The 22,053-nt window shown below is 40.9% G+C and overlaps 1 protein-coding gene across 1 annotated transcript; it reads right to left on the bottom strand.

The window, feature by feature from the left end:
* Nucleotides 1-1,782: 1,782 nt before the first annotated feature.
* On the bottom strand, nucleotides 1,783-7,110 carry FOXO1 (forkhead box O1; the record flags this gene model as incomplete). The annotated part of the gene is given in 3 exon segments (XM_009872611.1): nucleotides 1,783-5,378; nucleotides 5,762-7,014; nucleotides 7,016-7,110. Coding segments are annotated over 2 exon segments (1,335 nt in total), but the record flags the coding sequence as incomplete, so codon positions are not given.
* Between the last annotated feature and the right edge of the window lie 14,943 nt (nucleotides 7,111-22,053).

Consider the following 22,053-nt stretch of genomic DNA (forward strand, 5'->3'; position numbering starts at 1 on the left):
TTGTAATTTTAATTGGATTATCAACTGATGTGACATAATAGCTGATGTTTCCGCACAAAAACATGTTTATTACGTTGATGCAGAACTGACTCAGAGCAAAAGGACGCTTTGAGGTTTCTGTGCTTGATCAGCAAATTCAAAACCCTTGTTGCCAGATTGGCATAAATTGCTAGCCGGTCCCTTCCCAAGAAACAAGCCTTGACTATGTCTCCTAGCAGCAGTAACCAGTCATGTACCAATTAGATGCGCATCCTTTCCAACAACAGCTTCACAAACACCCAAAGAGATTATCTTGGGATCTTACAACTGTCCCATTCCAGAAGTCAGGCTTTTCATAACGTCAGTGGAGATACCCTCAGCTTCCCCTAACATGCAAAACCCCTTCCAAAACGTACACTGAAGAAAAAAAAAGGCAAAGCTAAAATAAAGTCAGAACTGAAAAGTACAAGGGGAAATAATTTTTTAAAAATCTTTTAAAAAAAAAAATCTATTTTTAATGTGCAATGCATTCTTCCGTGCTCTTTAGGTTTACCTCTCCTCATTTTAAGATCAAACTGACATTTTTGTCAGCCATTCATTTAAAACCTGCTCCCTGCCACCCCTCTCCCTCCCCACCTGCAGGCAAGCAGGGATCGGGGCCTCACAAGACTACTGTGGCGTGGGTGTTATTGGCTGTCTGTTTTGGCAGCCTCTCTTCCTTTCTTCCAGCTCTGTTTTGAAACACAATCTAAATTTAAAAAAAAGTTAAAATAATTAAAAAAATATACATTCCTGATTCCTGCTCCAGCATGGTGCAGGTTGGCCTATATAGCCCAAACATTTAGCAAAGAAAAAACTAGTTTACTCTGAGAAAAGATACACACTTCAGGAAGGCAGGAGGGGCAGAGGAAGGCAAGAGGTGAAAACGAGGGAAAAAGAGGGCCAAGAGGACTTTGGGAAACTTCTCACTTTAACATGGGGAACCAAGGGAAGAAAGAGAGGGCTCTCTCCCACATTTAACAGCATTAAGACCTAACACGTAATTTGGACTAGAAGACTAATTCTTTCCTGTATTTTGATGGATGTTGGCATCTTGGGGTTTTTTTTTGTTTTTTTTTTCCTTCTTCTTGTTTAACAATGTATTACATAACATTCTGATACACTAATTACCATCTCATGTCATAGCAATTTTATTAAGAGCTTATACTTACAAATATCCATTCTGAAAGGATTTCAGGACTTTCTTGTGATTTTTCTCTGAACTAGGCTTGTTGCAAGCACTGGCAACACAGACTGATGCTGCCTAATGCAGCTTCCAACAAAAAAAGTGTCTCTACACAAAGATCTCTAGGGAGTTCTAAGAGTCAAGCATGGATTCTTCTTGCGTTTAGTCTCAAAGACTTGTAAACGAGTTACTTTTAGCACACTCTGTTGTGATAAAACACTGGTAACACAGCCCTGTTAGGTTCCTGTACCTGCTACAGTTCCAGATCCAAAAGCAATGCCAAGAGAGAGAAATTCCTTTATAGTAAGTAATGGAAAATTTGTTAACTATTCCGCAGTTAGTGTTTGCTCGTTAATATGGTATCATCTTGGCAGGCAAGACTTGGTACCATGAGGTATTTTTCTGTATAAAATTGCTAATGCCATCAGGATTGCCCAAATGGGATCATCTTCATTAAAAAGATTACGCGCTAAGGAAAGTGATTACGACAGCGTCTGAGGAGAAGGATTACTAATCACAAGTAGAATCCTGGTACAAATCTCATTCTCTGTATACAAGAAAGGACACAAAACCTTTTAAACATAATTTATATACATTTATGGCTTTATACAACAAACTGTCAGGGATTGTTCTTGTGTGTCTGTAGAAGTACATCAGGCACTTTTTCTGAAAATATCCACATATGAATTTTAATTCTGCAATGTGACTAAGTCAGAGCAGTGAAGAGTTGAAGAGCTGTCACAGCACTCGCAAGTAGAACTAGCGGTATGTACATGCCAATCTCTCACGATATTGCTGGTTTGTGGAACACCCTCAAAAAAAGAGGCCAGTTTTAATGTCGAGTAATTTGCTTTTTGCTTGCATAAACCATGCTGCGTTTTACATTATGATTACCAAAATAATAATAATATTAATAATAATAATGAGAATACCTTATTTTAAATCAGACATAAATTAAGGACCCTAGCAATTTTATAATGAAAATAGGCATTTCAAATCAGTAAAAAAATAAAAAAGTACTAACATACATCCAGTGGTTTAACAAGTGCAAATTTTATACTGTTTTATAATTGGTCCAATTTTAACTTCTCTTCTTAGGGATGCTCTGTTGACTTAGGCCAATAATAAGCAATATGACTTTTGCTTATAAGTGTAGGCAAATTGTCAGTTTATCAAAGCAGAGCTTTCCAATTAATGCATCTACTACCTAAACATATATCATATAGCTATATTATGGAAACAATGCATCTTTATATTTAAAATATCTGAACAGCTCTATAATACAATAAACTTTTAATAACAGTACAAACCAGAGAAAAGTCAAAAACAAGGCTGCATAGGTAAGATCATCTGCACAATTCACAAACCAATCATTTACAACAATTCTGACAAACTAAGTTACTCTAGAAACTTGGTACTTTTACTGAAAAAGGATTTATTACTAGAGGTCACATAATGTTTGTTTTCAAGGCAGACAACAAGCCCCTTCACCAGACTTCACAGTATTCCAGAGCTACAATCGCAAAATATTAGAATGGCACCAAACACACACACACACACAAAAGAATAAATGTGATCACACAGCCCAAACCTCTGATTATCTACAACCGCTTTCTCACAATAATTAAACCGGGTTTCCTACAGACTGTTGTAATTAAGGAATGGCTACATTTATGTTATTCATAGTTATAAAAGGATATTAAGAAAACATCTGTATGCAGGAAGTTATACAGTAGCAGTAAATAATAAACAGGAGGTATATTGTTAAATGTAGCATGTTCAGCTGCATCCCCATGGAGTAAAGCATTAAGCACTGCTTTCCTTGCATGCGGAGGTGAATTTTATGAATACTTTGGCCTATGCATATCAGTGCCCACTTGGGAGCAAACATTTTTGCACGCACAGCAGAAAGAAGCATCTTCAGAAATCCGTATGTGAGCCCTCCGCTTGCTCCACTGCCAAGATTTACCACCACTTTTCAGAGACTAGGAATCTCATGATGAAGATGCTTCCAAAGATATTTGTCTGTAAAAGCAGACAGCTTCATTGAGGCTTCGGCACTAAGAACATTTCATTTTTGCTCAATAGAGGTTCAAAGACTGATTTCATGCTGGGGGAGATCCTGTATCACAGGACAGCTTAAACATCAGCCTCTGCAACTGCTGACAACCGTAATAGGATATCTAAAAAAGTAGGACCAGCTGTAATTAGTAGTGATTTAAGCCCAACAGGGAGCTAAATGCTAGGACATCAATAAATACATTGCAGAGCCCTAGGAAAGTAGTAACAGGATCATTAAACACATGGCTCGTTACATTTTCTTGGCACATCTCTTTTCTTTCTCCACCATACACCATTACTACAGGGAAGGTAAGTTTCAGTTAGAGCATTTTCCACTTGTGGGCTACATAGACAAAAGAAAAAACAGTGGGAAAAATATTTATTTCTCCCCTTCGCACCGGCCAGCCCTAGCACAAAAGCTTTTCATCTTGTCAGCACATAAAAAAGCTCCAAGGATTTCTATAACACTAATGATGTGTATCAACCAGTGAAAAGACAGGTGAGGCGTGTTATCCATACATCCATGAAAATGCATCGTGCACCTATGAAAAATCAAGAATCATTTATCCAAGACTCAATCCTGAAAATGCTCGGGTAGCTGTCAGCGTTCCTGCTCCAAGAAGACTAACTGTTTCCACAGGAAGAAGGTCTCTGTTATTAATGCTCTCCCCTACCCTAAAGCTCATGTATTTGTATACCTTTTCCACTTATTTTATCTTTCTTAATTCAAAAAAATAAAAGTAATGTTTTGTCCTGCAATAGGGCGTCACACAAATTTTAGCCTCCCACTGAAAAGTAGCACTTTTCCCTCCTCAAAAGTACTAAATTATAACAGAAACACCAACAAACTCCAAAACTAGTGCTAATTAAGACAAATGACAATTTTGCCACTAATTTTACTAAAATTAGGGATTTTCTCCAAAAGGTCCTGCTCTTGAGCGCACAAACATTATGAGACCTCCACGAAATAAATATAAATGTGAAGCATTGTACAAGCATCTAACAATGAATACTTAACACTTTGTGGTAGTCAGAGTTAAAATGATAGTAGAAGCAGATGACATTTCTAAAAATGCATATATAAAACTGATTAAATATTTCCTAAACATAAAGTTGTCTATATTTATACATCACACAACAAAAAAAGGGACAGAAATGTTTTGTATTCAAGATCCTTATTAAGCTTTTCCTTTATTAGCACTCCCAAGTGCTAGGGAAATTCATAAAAACGTACTTAATCCAGTTAAAATACTGTACAAAATGAAAAGGTTATGAATGCTGCCAGATCTCAGATTTATTTTTTTTTAAGTTGCCTATGTAACAAAAGTAGACTTTAATTATAAGAAAAATAGCTTGGAAAGTATTCAAAAAATTATCTTAAGTCCAACAATAAAGTCCTCAGTCTGACAATGAAATCCAGATATATTCTTGCATAAATTTACATGAATACAAGTAACTTATCAAATGGCATTTAACCTACTGTCTGCTTTGAATAGTCAGCGAGTTTAGTAGGATCATATATAATGGGCTATTCTGTTCCCATATGAAATGTGTGGCAATTTTGAGTAAAATAATGCAGTTCGTACTGCTGCAAGGCAAGTCCACAGTTATCTCAATTCATCAAAACACAGGTAACATCAGCGAAGGTTAAACTTACTTAGGGCATGAGATCATCACAGTATTCTTACAAAAGTTTATAAACTTTTCTTGGACCAAAACAGATAGTCTTAAAAAAACCAATTCTTCTTCTACATATCATACTGTACAAAACCGAAAGCACAACATGATATAAGTAAGAGTCTTTGCTGTGATTATATGGTGTAGTGAATTTGGCACTTCAGAGTAATGAAATTTCCAATGGCACAGTTCTTATCTACAGCAGCACATAACCTGCAAACCTTGGGCAAACATCCTGTACAGGAAAATACTCTGTCTGCTGCCAACTCTGACGAAAGGAAGAAAAAAAGGAAAAAAAAAAAATAAAAAGACCCCGGAAAAAGCTAGTGCATGCGCACAGCTTTGTCAAAAAAATTAAAAAGGAAGGTGAAGGGCATCTTTGTACTGCTTTTCTCAGCTCCTGCTGTCAGACAAGTCTGGAGAATTTAACCGTAGCCTAGGAAGAAGAAAAGAAACGACAAAAAGAACAAATTAACATTCACGCCAAAAGGTTAAGTCTCTTAAAATATGCTCACGCTAGTTTTAAGACACCTTAAATGGGGAAAAAACTTATTCATTAATTGCTAGTCAGTGGCAAGTTTTTTGTTTAAAATATCAATGGCAAAATATCAGTGCTCCACATGAAGTAACAGAAGTTGGTACACAGCAATCCTAATACACTAGTGCAAACCTGATTTTCATACTAACAAAGGCCTAGAAAGTGACTGACTGTAATAAAGGCGCTTCACATGCCAACACAGAACACCCAGATTTTAAGCATTTTGACATCTTTTTTCCCTTTAGCTGTTTTTCATACTTATTGTAAAAAGCACAGCTTACCTCCTACTACATCCTAGCCTGACACCCAACTGTGTGTGGTTGTCTTTACGCTGTGCTGAAAACTTTGGTTAGGCAATACATTGTCAAAGTTAAAATCTAACGTTTCTCCATCCATAAGGTCATTACGGATAATCGACTCCATGTCACAGTCCAACCGTTCAATTAACATGTCATCTAAGTCACTGGGAAGCTTCTCCTGGTGAAGGGAAACAATTCCCACCCTTCCGTAGCCATTGCAACTGTTAACAGGGGCGTACGGGTTCATAGCATTCATCTGCATCGGGTGACTCATAGGCACTTGTAACGAAGTCTTCACCGTCGACAAGCGATTTAGACCTGATGTATGTGACATGGTGTTCACTGTGTGTGACAAGGCACGACCATTAACTGCAGGTGTTGGCTGGTTATGTCCTTGGTGAGGGCGGGCGTTAGGGTTCATCATTTTGCTGTGGGGCGGTTGACTGCCGTAAGTTGGCATCACCGTGTTAGCGACCATCAGCACGCTTTGGCCCAGCGCCCTGCCACCAGCCTGGGAAACACCAGTGTCTACTGATGCCATGATATCGTTGTGCGGCGGCGAATCGGAAGTCAGTAACTCCTTCAGAAGCCCTGCAGGACAGTTATATTGGCTCATCGATCCATAGCTTGATTTACCGTCTTGAAGAGTCTGCATAGGAATCTGGGGCAACGAGTTCATGCTAGCTTGCGCATACGTAAATTTCCTGTAGTCTGGATTTGGTGAACCTATACTTGTGGTCGAGGATGCGAACGAGTAACCTGGTGTTTGCTGCATCAGGGTAGCAGACGAAGACTGGGTTGACACAGTCATTGACGTATTAGGTGACAGGAGATTAAGGTTGTCCAAAAGATTTTCCATGTTCTCAGAATTACTCATCTCTGAAAGGCTGGGTAGAGTAGAAGTCATTTTGGTGGCTGATGACGGGTATACCATGGAGTGCACGTCCCCATCTCCAAGATCATCTTGCTCTGGCAAAATAGGAGAAAGTCTTCCGCTAATCGTACTAGCGTTAGAGCTAGTTCTAGGTCGAAATGTACTCCAGTTATCAAAGTCATCGTTGCTGTGAGAGCTGGGGCTTGCAGGCCACTTTGAGAACTGCGATCCAGGGCTGTCACCATTTCCCTCTTGACCAGACTGAAGGGAGGCTTTTTTCTTGGCAGCCCTTCCTCTGCTTTTGGCAAACTTGCTGTTGTTATCCATGGATGCTGCTCGCCTCCTAGGAGATTTGCCAAAAAACAGGATTGAGCATCCACCAGGAACTCTTCCCTGTTCCCTCATTCTGCACTCTGATGAACTTGCTGTGCAGAGACAAGTTGTGACGGATCGAATTCTGAAAAACAAAATAAGGTATAAGAAATGGAAAACATATGCTTCTTTTATGGCATACTAATATTTGTCTTTGCAAACCTACTCTCTTTTTGTTACAAAACATAGGGGTAATCATGAAATGGGAAAATATGCCAGTTTGGAAACATTTTTTATCAGTTCACCACTCAGAAAGAGCTGAAACAAGTTTGCAAAGAGTTGCCACGTCAATCAGTCTGTCATGTGGCCCCATCACATCTAACATTCTTCTTCACTGAAAGGGTTGTCAGGCACTGGAATAGGCTGCCCAGGGATGTAGCTGAGTCACCATCTGTGGATGGTGTCACTATGGATGGTGTCCCAGGATGCTGACTCAAAAGATGAGTAGATGTCGTCTTAGGGACATTGTTTAGCTGCTGACTTGGTAGGCCTGGGTCAGTGGTTGGACTTGATGATCTTCAAGGTCTTTTACAACAAAAACTGCTCTATAATTCTATTACAAAAAGTTAATCAAATAGTCTGAAATACAAATTCCTTGTAAAGGAGAAAATATACAAGAGGACCAGGCAGCTGACAGAAGAAAAGAGCAAAGGCAAAAAGTCATCTCATGGGGCCTGGCTCAAATCAGAGACAACAGGCTCAAATTCCCTGCAAGGGCCATGACATGTTGTGGACCATGGAAAGTCAACCAGTCAAAGTAGGCTCAGCCACCTGCAGAGCTCAAGAAGAATGGTGACTCTGGGGTCAAAGAGGAGACTTCCAGCAGATGAGGGCAGCAAGGAGGTGTACAGTCCTCTAACATCTTACAGACAGCAGTGTTCTGAGACATACAGGAATGCAGCGTCACCCCAAAGAGGGGCATGAGGTGCTCTTTAACAGCAGAAGATGGCAGAACATGGCTGTATGGCAGCTCGCTGTTCAACCCACAAGGAGACAAAACGCATGCCTAATGTCAGAAGCCTTTCTGACCAGTCGCTCCCCTCCAAAGAACCATCTTTAACAAATTATCCCAGTTAAACAGACACCAGTGACAATTTGAGCGTTTCTTTATTCAATTTTGAAAGGAAGCTATTCTCATATTAACTAATTAACGTAGGACTGTATCTCTTCACTGCAGGTAACCCTGCAACCAAAATCTTATCCTCCAGCTAGCTACAGGGTGTCAGGGAAGGCCTCGAAATTTTATTTTCCCCAAGTGCAGCTGACAGGGCGAGTGGGCAAGCCCAAAAATCCATCTTGAGGGCTGCCTGCAGCCATGAGGGCCGACCAAGAAGCCTCATGAGGCCGGCCTGGCGCAGCCCGTTGTTTTCACTTGAGGGCCACAGCCGAATCCCCAGCTGACACAAGTCCAGCTCTAGAAATGTTGCAAGAAAGTTATTCCCCGTGTCTGTTGATTAAAAATCCTCCTGTGCCAGGTTTTGGGGTTTTTTTTACTGTATTTTGTAAACATACCCAGTTGGCTCAGGCTTACTGTTTACTATCAAAATAGGCATATCAAACAAATAAAACATCAGGCAGAGAAAATACCGTGCTAAGGCTCAGTTCCCTCTTCTCTGCAACAGAAGTGTTAAATATTTAAGAAATCACTGCTATTCCTTAGTCATCAAAAATGTTATAATCTGGTATTATTGTACTGAGGACATCTGAGGTCGCTCTTTGAGTAACAGAGCTGTCTCCTAACTCTGCCAGCAATAAAAAAAAAATTTTTCCTAACAGGAAAAGGTTTGCGGCCCAGAGCTTGTTACATAAATTCCTGTTTTTCATGCAGCCAGCAGGACATTAAAGTAGCTATGATTTACTAACTTGGAAAAAGTGTTGAAGAGGTAAATCTTGTGAAAATATGCACTGCTGTTAATGATGTTGTGTCTACAAATCTGTGCCAGATGTAAACACGACCTGATTAGAAAACAAACAAACAAAAAACAAAACAAAACAAAACAAAACAAAACAAAAAAAACACAAACCCCTCAACAAACCATGAACTATAGTTTGAGCAGTGGGGAAGAGCATTGGGACTGTCAGCAGCCGGGGTGCTCGGCAGCATCGCCTGCCCCAGCACGCTGTAGGACGCCTTCAGCTGCAGCTTTCAGCGCTTCCAGCAGGACTTCGAAGCAAAGCCTCCCCAAAACCTGGCTAAATGACGTGAAAAGCAAGCAGACGTGTTTCGAGGCAGGCTTCCTCACAGCAGCGACACGTGCCAGATGGTTCTGACAGTGTCCGTGCTGGAATTTTATCAAATTCTTGTTGGGGTGGCTGTGCCACCTTTGGAGTGTTTTCCTGGGACTGAGTTTCTGCTTTTGAGATAAAATGCAGAGACCCTCCAGCCCTGTTCTGTCCGTGAACCAACTTCATGCCGTACTTCAACATAAGGACTGGGAACTGCAGATATGTTTATCGCTACTCGCTGACTTGAGAGCCAAAATATGCAAGACCCAGCAAGCACTAGATGCAACGTGATGAGCGCATACCCGCTAATAAAACTCATGAAGCCAAGAAAATGATTCCTTTGAAGCTACACATTGATATTGTTCAGTTGCATTTCCAAGATTTCCTACAGCCCAACTGAGAACGCCCTGCTTGCTGCTATTCAAAGTAACAAAAAAACCCTCAAACTGCTTTACATTTTAAAACAATTAAAGAAATGTCTCAGCCATTTAATCCCTTAGTGCAGCTAGCTCTGCTGGTATCTACTACTGCATTTAAATGCCAGATATTCAGGCTAAAACACGAGACTTAAGTTTAACCAAACAAATTGAGGAAAAAAAAAATCACAATTCTATTACAATTAAAGTTAAGGTATTTGATTTTTTCTTCAGTAAATTGTTTTGTTTTTTACTAAAGAGAAACACCTGAGAACACAGTTGCTTTCTAAAACCTGACAACACTGTAGACCTGTATATACTGAAGCAAGACCATACTGTCATGCTGGCCATCCTTCCTCCGTCCTGGCCCATGGAGTGTGCAAAGGAGAGGGAAGCAGAGGAGAGCGCCTGTTTCACCCCACTGGAAACCTCTCCAAGCAGGATCTAGCTGGATCTTCGAGTATCTAGGGAGCTGCAAGACCCAGACTTTGTAAAAACACCTAAAAGTGCCCATGGTCTCTCCCACCCTCACACATGGGCACAGGCAGCATCCATGCAGCCACAGTGCTGTGACAGCCACCAAAAGAAAAAGCAAGGAACGGATGCAACAGCTGATGTATATTACAAAGAGATTTTACAAACATTTGCTATCAAAGTGCGTATGCTGATGGTATTGCAGTAAAGTACACTGTGGCTTCTTGGAAAAAAGATTCACCAGTAACTAATAAAAATGGCAGAAGGATTTGGCTTCTGGAGGCAGATGCAGCCATAACAAAGCAGGAGGCCATAACAGGCCATAAGAGCAAGACTGCTTCCATAACACACAGGTCAAACATTTCTATTAAAATTAACAGTGTAATGACTGTCCACCAATTTTTCATTCAGAGGACATCTCAGCAGTCCACTGCTTCCCATACCCCATCTGAGGGGATGGGCCACACACATCGCTAGTCAACTTGCACTACCATCAGCTGAAATGGTTGCAAATACAGATCGGGACACAGTATCTGACTGTAGTTCTCAGATCTCTCCAATCCATAACTGAAATGGGTTTGGAAGTTGGAGAGAAACTTTCAGGGAATACAACACTCAAGACTCTTTCTGCCATGATCCTCTAAATAAATCACAATTCAAAAAAAAAAAAAAAGAGATAGAGAAGGAGGAGATGGCTCATTTATTTATTTTAACTGATAGTTGGAGAATATTACAATAGGAACATGCTTGGCAAAAAAGTCAGAGTTGAGGACCAGTAGGAGAGAAGTTCAGACATCCATCACTGTTGAGAGGTGCCTGCTGTGATCGGTAGTGGCTGACACATGAGTCAGCTGTGTTAGCGTGCGCTTACAACAGGATTCAGAACAAGCAGAGTCCCTCTGTGAGGACAACACCAAAGCAGAAAGCTTAAGGTCTGTGTATGGGGACTCCACAGCAGTTCCAGATGTTCAACTCACCCTCCTCTTGGAGCCTCAGTGGCAAGCACCACTCTAAAAAGAAGTCACTAAAAAAGACTCGTATGTGAAGGGTAGGAAGATCATCAGCACACTTGCTCAGGGTTCCTTTAGCAGCAGCAGCTTAGGCTAACTGTGGCAAGTGGCACCATATAGCCTCTATCCAAGGCTAAGCTAGACCATGCCTGGTGAAACAGGCAGGTTTGATTGGAATCGTTATACTGCCTGCACCCACTTTGCTGGGATTTCCAACCACCCTGTCAAGTTTGAAGCGATGGGATGAGGAGGCTATGGAGGAAAGAGAACATTGGTATCTCCAGATGTGCTAGAATTTCCTTTGGTGCAACAGCATGGTATAAGGCAATGCTGTTTGTCTTACCTAACGACCAAGAGACACAAGAAGTTGAGACGCTGCAGATAGAGCTTGAGTTTGCTTCAGAGATAGTGCTGGGCACTCAAAAGCATTTGGTCAACAGATAGTACACTTGCTTATAAAACAGCCTTAGCTGTCTCGCTCAGAAGGGTTTCTGATACTACTATGCTCACCAACACAACCACACATCTCGCTGCAGTATCAGAGGTTGATGAAATAGATATCTTTGCCATCCAACTGTAGCACTCTGACTGCAGCTCAGAAACCTTCTCCGTTGTCAGGTAAGAGCATGGACAGAAAGCATGTCCCTTTGCCTCAGGTCAAAGAGGCACATTTCGAAGATGCTGGCAATTTGCCACCTGCAGCTGCATGAAGGTGGAAGGGCAGGATTTCCTCCCAAACAGGTCATGCTTTTTTGAGTCCTTTGTTCTTGGGGGGGCGCTTTTGTTTGACTTCATTTTTGTCCTGTGCTGTTATGTGGTTAAGAAGTATCAGCTGGAAAAACTGCAGCAACACTTCAAGCTTACTACAGGCACCTTGCACTGTTTCTCTGTGTTCCTCATTGCAGATGGTGGCATAGTGAGTCTTTTGCAGGCCATCACCCATGAAACACCATCTCCAAACATGGACATACATTCATGGACTGTTTGATTTGACAGTATTTCAGCAATACATCCCTTGTTTCATGCATGAATGTACAAGAATGGGACAGACTGTATGTTATCACTATATGGTCACTATCCATGTCTCTCCTGCACAGAGTAGGGTCTCCTGTGACCACATGCCAGTGGCATTAATTTAACTGCTGACCAGTCTGCAGTCAAGTCTGCAGATTTACACTCTCCCACGCTTCCTTCTCATAGCTGTACAAGGCTAAAAATTTTTGGACACCAAAGGGGCTTGGCCATCCTCCAGGTTGGATCTTGCTGCGACACATGGCACCAAGGACTGGATGGGATTTCACAATTACTGGAGCCTTCTCATCTGGAATGTGGTATGTAGTAACAGAAAATACATGCACAGCTCCAGACATTGATGTTAGATGGACTTGGCTATCCATACTTTCGTGTCAGAACTGACAACTCTACTGACATGTACAGGAGTAATTCCCAATTTCTATCCCCAGATACCCTCCTCTTCATTCTAGGCAGACTCCTTTGAAGCACTCCTCTGTTAAAAGTTTGGACATTTCTAATGACATGATAACACCTGCCTGCTTTCCCTCCACAAGCATTTGGACAAAATGACTGTAAAAATCATGAACAAGGTAAAGCATAGTATGAGAAGTATACACACAGGGCAAGCACACACCTGGATACTGTTCCACATGTGATGAACCCAACCAAAACTTCTCATGACCACACTTGTATTTTCTGTCCCTCCAAGAGAAAGGCAGAACCACAACCAGGTTAATGATCACCGACATCAGTACCAATACTCCATTTTATAACTACACTTATTTTTACAACCACAATACAAGCATGATATAATATCAACACAGCATACACCAAATATATAAATGTTTGCTAGAATTTCAAAGTCAAGGAAACCAAGTGACAATGATTAGGAAAAACAACACACAAAGGCACATATGAAAATTATGAGATCTTTAAATGGGGCTTTGTCAAGTGGAACTTCCTTCTCTCTCTGAAAAATCACCTGGGAATCCAAGACAGTCAACAGGTTTGTCTAAAAACCATCAGTTTTCAGGCGTGAAAGAAAGGCAACAATAAGGAGACAGCACACTGTTATTATTAAAGAAAAAAAAAGCTAATAGCCACCAGGCAAAAACAAAAGTTGTGAAGTGTAGAAATCGAGGGAAAAAATAAATATCAGATGAAACAATTCAAAGCAAAAAGGGATAACTATACATTTGGTTATCCAGATAATCCTAATATTGCTAATAAAAAACTGATGCTGTAACGTTTTTTGTTCCAACAGATGGAAAACAACTGACACATAAATATAAGGATTTCATATTTGTAAAAAAAACATTTCTGTTTTCCACAAATACGGCACAGATACAGATATATCCCTGTTATGATGAAGAAACACTTCCCAAGTTCACTAGTGACACAGGAGGCCAGCATTGAGGCCTCAGTGAAGAGGGACATTTCAAAGTCAGAATGCCCTTGTAACTGGGGCTTCTCCTCCTCCCTCGTTAAGCGCTCTCACATCTCTGGCCTTCACAAGTGGCCTGTGCAGAACTACATCAGTAACACAAAAACAGCAAAGCAGGAGGATGCAGCCCTGACATCAGTCTTAGGTGCTGTCATAGAAGAGCTGATAAAGGGTTCAATTAATAAACCATCAGAGTTAAAGATGTTAATTACATCCACAGGGATGTAATTAACATCTTTAAAGCAGTCCCACAGAATATAGGCCACCACATATACAAAAAAGTATATATCTTTTGTTCTAGAAAGGCGAGAGAGAACCTGCAGAGAAGCCAATGCCACACCAAATGACAGCGCTGCCAGGATTAGCACCAGGCACTGCTGCTAATGTGTGCTCATCAAATGAAAACCATTAAAATTATCTGTAGTGCAGTAGGCTGTGAGGAAGGCTGCTGCGCTTTGCGACGGGCTAGTGGCCCTCTTCAAATTATTCAGTGCAGGCTCTAACGCAGCAGCCAGGAATGCAACAGTGCAAGGGACACAGGCACCATGGCAGCGGTAACTGTCTGAGGCAAAGCTGTCCTTGAATGTAGAGCACAAGCAGGTTTTCACAAGCAAAACATGAATCACAACCGTAAAAAAAAAATATTAAAATAAGAAAATTAAAATTTGGAGTAACAAAGTAGCAGTTCATCCATACAATGCCAGAATGACTAATAGCTTAAAATTTTATTCCACGACGGTAGTAAAGAGTAGCTAAGGGGTGGTGTGTTTTTTTCAGCTGATGGGAATAATTATGATCAGTAGGACAAAAAAATGTTAATCACTCATTTCCTGTTTAACAGACAGCCTGTTTCACCTCTGCCACTCTCCACGGTTACACCCAATTCATCACAAAGAGTACAGCACTGTTTATAGAAATCTTCCCCCTTTTTTTTCTTTCTAAAACCAAGCTGCCTTTTATTGACACTCGTTAGCTCTAATGAAGAGGTACAAATGTGTATACATGCTAAATACATCAATACTAATTAGACCAGCAGAGAATCTCAAAACGAGCACTAGAAACACATTCTCACTAATAAGCAATAACGTGAGAAATAGACCAAAGTCTCAGTGTAAACCACAGAGGTGAGAGACACCACAGTCCGAAAATGGCTCATTTTACGCATTGGCCTCTCTGGACACGCAAAGAACTTCTAAGAATTAAAAAAAAAAACCAACCAACAAAAAAAACCCCTCCACCCCAGATATGATTACTCCAAAGGCTTCAATAGGATAAATGAAATTACTGGAAAGATCTGTGTCTGAGAAGTCACATAAGCTTTACCTGCTAAAAGCCCTGCAGAAGGACCCAAGCAGTCATTTGTCACTTGGTTTTAGCTGAATGCTTTATCTGGAAGCCTCACATCCTCTCTTCCTCTTCACAGATCAAGACTGTTTTTTTCAAAATCACTCATAACCTAAGGGGCTGGAATGATTGTCACGAGCTGATGGATTTGCAAGGGATGAGCTACCCACAATAGCGGACAATAAGTTAAAACTGAGGTTGGTAAAGCAAAGCAGGATGCACTGGTGATGTGGGTTAAGTCTTGCCCCATTCGCTGTGCTGCCCATGGGCTAACCCTGGCTGGAGAGGCTTGAGGACCCATTTCATCTGCAACAACTCCCATTCCTGACCTCTCCTACATCTCTTCTTAGGGACAGGGAGAAAGAGCAGCTGCCAGTTTGCAGCCAAGGATCCATAGACAGAGCCAAGCACACCCACAGCACTTGCACCCACAACTACAATGCACAAACTCATCTCACAAGGGCAGCAGAGAGATGTTTGCTTGCTTGCAGGAAAGGCACCAAGCCCGTTTATATTTCTTACCTTGGGAAGCAACATACCAAGACAGATGGTACAGATGCAATAATATAAAAATTTGGGTTGACTGCTTGGAAAACAAAAAAAACAAAAAAAAAAGAAATCCATCTCCTTATTGCACTTGCATAGCAGAGGGAGCCTTTTCCTTTAGCAAGCAAAGGACTCAAATTCTCCGGACATGGGTGTCACTGAATACTAGTTTTTCAGAAACAAAGAGTCAATGAAAGCAGCAAGCTTCCTTTGCAGCAGGGTTAGCTGTGCCCCACAGGAAATCCCTGGCTGAAGGAAACTGCAAGTCTTGTAAAAAGAAGGGCAAAGCCTTCCATTTACAGGCTGAACAGTATCTTACGCTACATCTCATTATGGATTTGATCTTAAAATTTGACTACAGCAAGTGCAGGGATAGGCTAGCAAAATTTTGGTATAGCCCCTAAAACTGTAAAAAGAAAAATCAGAGTTGACCAGGATTTTTTATTTGTTCTAGTGCATCTTTAGAGACTCTTTACTGCATCTAGTAGTGTCACATTCGTAAGGGGACAGTCAGCTTAAATATAACAACCACCTTCTGGATTTCACCTAATGTTTTAAGTATCTGATGTTGCTGTAGTTACCAAGACAAACTGAGGAAAGAAGACAGGGACATTTCTCTTTCCTTTCTCTTTCCTTTAGTTTCTCTGGTACGTGAGTACAGTCTAGCGTATAAATGGGATCAGATTAAAATTCTCTTTAAACTACTGCATCATCTGCAAATACATAGAGAAAAGATACTGCCTTACGCAGTCAATATTTGTTCACTTTAGTTTGTGTTCTCTTTTTCATACTTGTCCTTTACTCAAAAGTTACAAGGAGCAATTACTGATTTCCAGTTATTCCTCTTTGCACACCCTGAAGAGGCAGCACATACACTGAGTATTTTGTTTCTACTCAGCTTCTTTGAATACAGTTTGCCTTGGTACTTTTTTTGCCCTCACCACAGAAGCATGCCAGACCACCAGCACACTCTTTGGGAGAGCTCCTTCCAAACCAAGCTTGCTCCCATAGCCTAGTAGATTTTATATAACATGATTTACTACTACAACGCCCACAAAAAACCCTCATCCAAATTTCATTACAGCCTTGAGCTATATTCCAGTGCGTGTCGCTCCTCTCTACCGCCTGGGCAGTTGCAGCCACCCTCTTTTACATAAGGTGTGGTTTCTACTTAAAAGTTTTTTAGTTTATTTTCTCACAAGAGGGTCTTGGGACGTGGAGGGCTCCTGACGGGTGGTTGCACTGTTCATGCCAGCATCTTCCTCTCAAACACTGCTTTCCGTGACATTCTCCAGGCTGCAGTTTCAAGAAACGTTGGCGCTCATCACTGGGTTTTGTGACATCTGGGCAGCATTATAAAGCCACAGCCATCCAATCTGGCAAAATGTGTAGGGCCAACCCTGAACCAAGCAAGTTACCCCCAGACACGCTCACAGCTTTCCGTAGGCTATGGGAGGTAGTGTGCTATTTCTCAGAGCAATCTGGGCACACAGAGGAGGGAAAGCTAAAGGGAAAGCTAAAGGGTAATTTCTTCCCTCACACCCATTTTGGAAGCATTCCTATTCTCTCACTACCGTAGGCTGTGCTCTGTACTTAACAGACCCTTATTAAATCAAAGGACTATTTACAATCTACATACCGGCAAGTCCACATTCCCATAGAATGTCATCTGGCAACAGTGACTTAAACCATCAGCTCTGTATTTACTTTTCTTTCCTCCTTTCCCAAGTAAGAAAAGTAAAAGCCATGTTTGTAATGACAAGAGTGGAATTAACAGAGTAAAGCCCAAGAGCTCTGGTGCATCAGCATTCATCACAATACCCAAGCATCCCTTTTTTAAAAAGCAGTAAAATATTACAATGAGGAGAATAAAAAGGAAGATACACCACCCTGTTGTGGCTTGGTACCTTTTACATAAACAACTCCTGTACACAGGTGTATGACCATGCCGAAGACAAAATAAGACAGCTCTGAGACTGGGATGCTGTTGTGCAAAAATGAGCTTTGTTAGGCTTTTGGGGTGTTCTTTTTCTCCTGCTAACCCTGTTTATCTCCCTTCATTACTACTTCTGTCCATTTGATACACACAAGAAGATTGGCCTCACTGTGGCTGCTCAGAGCAGACCTCATGCATTCTCCTCTTCCCCTGGACAGACCCTGGCAAGTAGGCTCTGGGACCACTGGGGACCACCAGGTGCAACAGGAGATATCCCAGGAACAGTTCAGAGAAGAAAACACTGGTTTTGAAAAGCCTCCCATCCCCCTTGACTAATCCCACAAACTCAAAAAGCTCTTATCGACTTTTGGATTAGGCTCCCTCCTCTCAAGGGTCACAGTCTTGGTGCAAACTTCACAATCATCACCCTCATCCCCGCTCAGTGAAAAGACCACGAGTAACTGGGCAACCTGAGCCTGCCTGCCTAGTTGTTCAATTTAAGGACTGCAACATCCAACTTCGCAATTCCAAAGCCTGCCAGGGGCCTCCCATTCCTCTGGTATCCTTGCCCAAAGGTGAGGAAGGCGCAGGAGCTCTCCACCAGCTTCCCCCAGACAGGCACTAAAGCACTGTGGCAAAACCACAGCCCAGACAGGGAGCTAAATGTCCTAACGAATTCAAAAGGCTGCAGCAAGGAAGTCTGAAGACGCTCTACAGGGACTTGCCCAGCATTTGTCTCCTTCTGACAGCTTTTGCTTCTTTTAAGTGCTGCAGTTTAGTTTTCCCTCCTGCAGATGTTCAGAGAGAGAAGCAACACAGGCCCCCGTGCAGCTGCAAGGATGCGCAAGCTTTTTTCTTGAGCAAATTGGCTTTCTAGGTCAGAATGGGGCATGCATTTTGAAAAAAAAAACCAAATAATAATAAAAAAATTAATTTGCAGGACACAAACTTACATCAGATTAAAAATAGCAGGAATGTCAGCAGTAGAAGTCATTTGCAATTGCTACCATGGCACAGGAAGTTATTTATTCTATGGATCACATAAGGGCCTCTTTAAAAAGAAGGATGAAACAGAAAAAAGCAAGCATATTTGCTATGGCATGTTTTCCAATATTTTTTATCTAGCTAAGTTTGTTTATGAAGTTTTATATTAATTTTTCATTGATACATATATAGGTTTATGTCCACAGATTTGTTAAACTGCTGGCAAACTCCAGCAGACACTGCAGCCCGGTTTAATTTTTTGATTATTTTCATTTCTGAAGATATTACAGGGAATGTTTCCATTTTTTATTTTTTTTTTAAAAGAAATTGAAGTCTTTTGCCGGAAAGTCAGGTGTTTTCAAGTATTTTGTTTGCTGATTATTCATATAGTCATAAATTACACAGAGTATTTGGCAGGCCATGCCTTTCTCTGTTAAAACGTTTGTTTTTACTTTTTCAATGATTGTTTAGATCCTGGTCATAACATGTTTCAGGTTGTTTTGAACAGCAAAGAGGAAATAAGCAATATTTTAACTTATATCACACTGTAACAACATTAAGTGCCTACGCAGCAATATGCTGCCTATACAGTATTTTCAACTTTCTTCCTGTCTGCTACTGACTTTAAACCACAAGAAGATAATCCGTAATTTTACATAGTTTTGCAACCTGTAAACACAGCTAAGATTTTACTCACAAGCATGGTCAGAGCTGGACACAAACAAAAAAGGAGTAAGAAACTGGAATTTAAAAAAAAAAAAAAGAGCAGAATATGAAGTAATCATATTTGCTGAAGGCTGGTTTTGAAATCATAGGAAAACCAACAAAGCTCTTCTGGAGTCAGCTCACACGCACTTAGAGGTGGAAGAGGCAGAGCCCCAGCACGGAACTGTTTGTTTACGTTCACTCTGACAATAAGGCAGAGAGTTAGAAAAGAGACTTTGAACTACATGTTGTCCCCACTGCTCATCAGGATCATGGTCTTCTGTGGACATGATTACTAGCCCGTCATGACTCCTAAAAACATGCCCTCTGGATTAGACAAAAGAAAGATATCATTCCAAAAGTCACACAATTCATACAAAAGAGTATCTACAAAGAAGATATTATCGAACTACATTTCAGGAAGTTCTCAAGGACTTTTTCTATAGGGTTAAGTTGGACATTACCTTTCAAGCACTGGATTCTCATGCAGCAGAATTTCCACCTCTCTTCCGTTAGAGATGTCTTAGGAATCTCAATAAATAAGAGGAAAGAAACATGGCTGTTCCACTGCGTGTTTTACTTCGGCCTTCTTAGTGAAAAACACATGTTCAAAATTTAAAAGTTTGAGATTTGACATAACATCATATTCATGCCTCAAGTCCTCCAAGCACACAGGCTCAAAAACTCAACTCTGTTCTCAAAAGGCAGAGTGAATGACCCCATCTAAACACACCGTATTTTGGATCTCCATACCATGAACTTCGAAAGACCTCATTTTCTAGGAAAATACAGACTTTTGACTCAAAAATAAAAGTGCTCGGCAAGACAACTCCCTCTCCCCACAGACAGCTACAGGCTACCCAAGTAAACCTCACTGCACTACAAGCCATCCAAAAAAAACCCCGCCTCTCTTGGAGGTGGAACACATTTACCAATTTACCTGAAAAACACTTCTGACAAACCAGCAACAACAGAAGAACTCCTTCCCTCATCCTCTAATTTCAAGTATGTAACTAAATAAAAGCACAAGGAGACATGCAAGAATGTAAATCAGAACATCTTCTAATATAAATCAGAAGAGCTCATGGACCTTTTCAAACTGTAAATGTCCAAAGTTGCTATGTCAGCCTCTGAAACAGAGCAACTGAGGATTGGGCTGAGCCAAATTATTGCCAAGTGGGCAATAGTTTGGGCAAAGACAGTTCTCCTAAAGATAAGGCCTTGTGCATCAATTAATTTTTCTTCACTTTCTCTCCCACCACAAGCTACGTATATGCTAGGCTTGACACCAAGCATTGCCAATCTCTACTTTTATTTTAAATTAAATTTAAGTATGCCAGCTTGACAAAATTACAAAGGAGCCTTTCTAACAGAGCAATATTATACTGGAGCCTCTGTCTGACAAAGTTAGTATCTGAAGCTTCAGAAAAGCAGTGGTAGAAGCTGAGAGTGAACATAAGTAATTGCAGTTTATCTGCTTTTATACTTGAGCAATATTGAACACATTTACCTCTCAGTGCTTAGACTTGAACAATAAATAGGAAAACTTAACTACCTTAACTCTTATCCATCCTTTTCTCTTTCCTTACTCCCTATTTTCCCCCTGGAATAAAAGTAATACAATCAGAGAAGATAACAGAACAATTATCTACTCATGCAGCAGAGTCCTGACATCAACATTTACAAGCCAGTTGTTGTTTGCCGCAAGATCAAGTCTGTATCTCTTAAAAGGACTACAGTTAACAACTGCTCTGATTTAACTACATGTTCCTAATTTACGTAGGGAGGGGAGGATGCTGATGGAAAGAACAGTTCTTTCAAGATTGGCTTTGTAAAAAAAGGTACTTCCAAAACTCAACTCTGAAGCAGTAAGTGAAGGATCTGGACCTAGTACTTTGAAGGTACCTAGGAACTAATGACTATTTTAACAAAGTCTAGCACCTCTTTGGACATTCTTTTTAATGAAAAGATCAAGGCATCAGCTGAGTTCAAGACATATCACTTAAAAACACATTGCATGCGTCAGGCTCAAATAATGGAAACTAGTAACCGAGCAGTAGGCTCAATCCTCCTTTTTCCTCCTCTGTCAATTATTCAAGGACCCCTCCACTACTGCCTACTTCCTTCCACACCAGGCATCTCTGGGGCATCTGATAAGGAAGCTCAGAGTTATCTTGCTCAAAGTTTGCCTAACAACAGCAGCCATCTCTCACACACATACACATTCAACACATTTGATTTTCCAGGGAGAGTAGTAGCTGAGTGATTTTGACAACAAAAATACAAATCTCCATATTCTATAGCTCTTTTATAAAAAGAAAGTGATTTTTTTTAAACAGAAAATATTACATTTTTTAGCAATACTCACCTATTTCCCTCTATTTTTCTGTTAAGTGTCCATGCAAACGTGAAAACATTCTAGATTGAGCACGATCAACAAAAGCATTAAGATACATGTTCACCCTTAAGGAGAATTGAAGTCTGTGATTCGTGCAAATCCCACAGCTGCGGCGATGTCTACGCAGCATGGCTGGCTGATAAAAGCCACAAACATGTTTAAAGCAGACTCACTTGAAGGCCTTTTACCCTGACAAAGAATTTGTCAGAGACCAGCAGTGAGCTTCCTGGCACAGCTAAGGGCACATTGCAACTTTTCCATCAGCTTGTATGACTCTTCTGCATTGCCACGGAGGCTGCCCACTCTCTCAAATAGCCTCAACCATACAGACTTTTAATTTTTTTGAATCAAGTCTATTGGTAAATTTACATCCTTTCTAATGCAGCTGTTCTCAGCTTGAACCCCACGGACTCTTAGGGCCTCCAAAACACTTTTTAAATCCTTCAGAAGGCAGTGACAGTCAAATGTCCTCTCTCTGTTTGCACCAGCTTTTCTGCAATCCTGGCTTAAATACACCTGCACCACAGGAAG

Source organism: Apaloderma vittatum, unplaced genomic scaffold, assembly GCF_000703405.1.
Source record: "Apaloderma vittatum isolate BGI_N311 unplaced genomic scaffold, ASM70340v1 scaffold12817, whole genome shotgun sequence".
NCBI classification, from domain to species: domain Eukaryota; kingdom Metazoa; phylum Chordata; class Aves; order Trogoniformes; family Trogonidae; genus Apaloderma; species Apaloderma vittatum.